At 34.2% G+C, this 3,774-nt stretch overlaps 1 protein-coding gene across 1 annotated transcript; it reads right to left on the bottom strand.

Moving 5' to 3' along the window:
* Positions 1-1,997: 1,997 nt before the first annotated feature.
* LOC106477462 (ras-like GTP-binding protein Rho1) lies at positions 1,998-2,871 on the bottom strand (the record flags this gene model as incomplete). Its single annotated transcript, XM_013938023.1, has 1 exon — positions 1,998-2,871. A coding segment is annotated over one exon (435 nt), but the record flags the coding sequence as incomplete, so codon positions are not given.
* Between the last annotated feature and the right edge of the window lie 903 nt (positions 2,872-3,774).

Below are 3,774 nucleotides of genomic sequence, written 5' to 3'. Positions count from 1 at the left end.
AATACAGAGCTAGTATCCCAACCACAGCATCATGAGTGGGAGAAATAATACAGATCAAGTATAACAACCACAGCATCATGACAAGGTGGGAGAAATAATACAGAGCTAGTATCCCAACCACAGCATCATGAGTGGGAGAAATAATACAGATCAAGTATAACAACCACAGCATCATGACAAAGTGGGAGAAATAATACAGAGCTAGTATCACAACCACAGCATCATGAGTGGGAGAAATAATACAGATCAAGTATAACAACCACAGCATCATGAGAAGGTGGGAGAAATAATCTGGAGCTAGTATCATAATACACAAGGAAATCACATGCATGCTCAGGTGAAACTAAAATATGTCCAACACTGAAAAGATAAAAAACACCTGAGAGCAAAAGAAATAAGATCAGCAGAAGTGTCATCAAGATTAGGGCTAGCACAGTAGAAGATAAAACCAGCTTTGCAGATATTGAAGACAAAATGAGACCAGTAGAAGTGTGAACAAGATGAGGGCTAGCACATTAGCAAACAAAAACAGCTCTGGAGACAATGGAGATAATACAATCTGAGGAAAAATAACCTTCAATAAACAAAGAAATGAGGAAGATGTACAAAATCAGCTCCATAGACACTGAAGATAATAAGGTCTGAGTAAAAATAACCTTCAATAAACAAAGAAATGAGGAAGATGTACAAAATCAGCTCCATAGACGCTGAAGATTACACAATCTGAGGAAAAATAACCTTCAATAAACAAAGAAATGAGGAAGATGTACAAAACCAGCTCAGTAGACACTGAAGATAATAGAGTTTGAGGAAAAATAACCATCAATAAACAGAGATGAGGAAGATGTACAAAATCAGCTCCATAGACACTGAAGATTACACAATCTGAGGAAAAATAACCTTCAATAAACAAAGAAATGAGGAAGATGTACAAAACCAGTACAGTAGACACTGAAGATAATAGAGTTTGAGGAAAAATAACCATCAATAAACAAAGAAAAGAGGAAGATGTACAAAACCAGCTGTGTGGACACTGAATATAATAAGGTCTGAGGAAAAATAACCTTCAATAAACAAAGAAAAGAGGAAGATAGTACAAAACCAGCTCTGAAGACACTGAAGATAATACAGTCTGAGGAAAAATAACCTTCAATAAACAAAGAAAAGAGGAAGATGTACAAAACCAGCTCTGAAGACACTGAAGATAATAAGGTCTGAGGAAAAATAACCTTCAATAAATAAAGAAAAGAGGAAGATGTACAAAACCAGCTCTGTAGACACTGAAGATAATAAGGTCTGAATAAAAATAACCTTCAATAAACAAAGAGAGGAAGATGTACAAAATCAGCTCCATAGACACTGAAGATAATACAGTCTGAGGAAAAATAACCTTCAGTAAATAAAGAAAAGGAGAAAATGTACAAAACCAGCTCTGTAGATACTGAAAATAATACAGTCTGAGGAAAAATAACCTTCAATAAACAAAGAAAAAAGAAGGGGGTACATACATTAATGTACTCATCAGTAACATTAGAAATCGTTGGTAAAATTATTACTGCAAATTAAGCATTTACAATAACAACATGGACACTCAGAAACTTACAGACATAAGGCTTCAACAATGGTACAGAAAGTTTGATGATATCAAACAGCTGTCAGAAAGAACATCATAATAGCACAATTGGCAACAAAAAAAATCTAAGTTATTGCAGGAAAGCAAAGTTTCTGTAAGTTTCACTGACTCTTGAACAATAAATCATATAGAAGGTAGAAGAGTGGAGAATTATGGGTAAATGCATGAAATAGACAAAGAGCATTTAGTTGCATATCTAGTTGACAGCATGAGTTTAAAACTCAACAGTTTTCAGAGGTGGGGCTACCTCATCTAAATTTGAATATTTTTGTAAATCTGCAATTGTACTCATGTTAACGTTAATATAGAAAAATGTTAGAAATATTACAGTTCTTAATATGCCTAAAATAATATTACATAAACATTTTTTGTCTATGGTTTAATTCATAGCTTCTACATTGTTACAAACAGATAATTAAGACTTCATAAAAAGATCTCAAAAGTTCCAAATGAAAATGTCCAGAAATGAATTTAATCCAACTAAAATTATATGTTTCAAGGGTTTAGTTCAATGGTGTTGTAAACTCCTTCTTCCTGCACTTCTTCCAAATTTCAAGAAATCCCAAATTTACTAACAAGATTAAATAATTTGTTAGACAATATATTAATTTAAAAATACACATCACATCTATGCTAGGAAATTCAACCCTCTCATGATGCAGACTTTAAAATATATATCAGATTTTCTCTTATTTATACCCTGGTCTGAAAAACAAACTAAAGGCTGAATAATGATCAGTAAGACATTATATAACTTTTGAAAAAGGAACAAATACAAAATGTTGATTTCTTTAAAAGACATCCTAAAGCAAAACACACTTCTTCTTTTTCTTCTTCTTCACCTGCAAGGCAGCTCTTGTTGCCATCTCAAACACTTCTCGTACACCGTCTTTTGTTTTTGCTGAGCATTCCAGATAACCAAAGGCATTGATTTTTTCAGCCATAGTACGACCTTCTTCTGGCTTGACTGGCTCTTGCTTCATTTTGCTGAGCTCTTTGATGGTGCTTGGATCATTCCGCAAATCTTTCTTGTTTCCTACCAAAACCAGAGGGACATTGGGACAAAAGTGCTTGACTTCGGGTGTCCACTTTTCTTGGATGTTCTCTAGGCTATCTGGGCTATCAATACTGAAACACATCAAGATGACATCTGTGTCCGGATATGACAGAGGACGGAGTCTGTCATAGTCTTCCTGGCCAGCAGTATCCCACAAGGCCAGCTCCACCTGTTGGGTGATATAATAAAGAATTTAATATCTGAAATATGTTGTTCATCAGATACAACGTATATAAAACTTTTCTTAAAATTTAACTGATCACTTCTGTAATATTTCTTTATATAATGATACACTCTGTAACTTAAAACCAAAGCTTGGATGAATGAAGCTATATAAAGCTAAGTGGTTAATATCAATACTGGTAGCAGAGAACATGCAATACTACTTAGTGAGGTCAACAATATGTGAGCTTCATAGGTAACTAGGGATGATGGTATCTAAGGTGCCAGGTGAAATAAAAAAACAGCATGCACTAGTATATTACGGTAACGAGTCATTGCTCCGTATCATCTGTTTGTAGATAAGTTAGTGTCTCAATTATTATCCATTATTATTTCTCTCAGTTTTTGTTTCCAGAGAGAGAATGGATTTTATGAAAGAAATGATGTTTAAAACAGCTTAATTTTAGGAAAGAAACTAATACTTACTGTGTCCTTATGGTTAGAACAGAATGTTTTCATTATCAACTTGAAAAAAGATAAAGCCAGTTGCATCATCATTAGACATCCATGGGATTAGTAATGATAATTACAAGTATCAAGCCTAACTATAACATTGTACAAATGGATAATAAGTTTACCAATTACATTCCACATTTCCTTAACTTGTGTGGTTTATCAAGTGTCCAAAACTCACTTAGATCCAGAACCATGGCAAATGGCACACAGTGGTTACTAAAAAACACAGATCAAATTATCTGTTGTGTCTACTCTCCCTGTAGTTAGCTCACCACTTGGAAGGTTCTGGTTACTTGGGATATGCTGTACATACAGCATAGGAATGTCAGTTTTCTATACCATACCCACTGTACATACAGCATAGGAATGTCAGTTTTCTATACCATACCCACTGTACATACAGCAT

This window comes from Limulus polyphemus, unplaced genomic scaffold (assembly GCF_000517525.1).
Source record: "Limulus polyphemus unplaced genomic scaffold, Limulus_polyphemus-2.1.2 Scaffold15646, whole genome shotgun sequence".
Lineage (NCBI taxonomy): Eukaryota > Metazoa > Arthropoda > Merostomata > Xiphosura > Limulidae > Limulus > Limulus polyphemus.
This window is presented reverse-complemented; position numbering and strand designations above follow the sequence as displayed.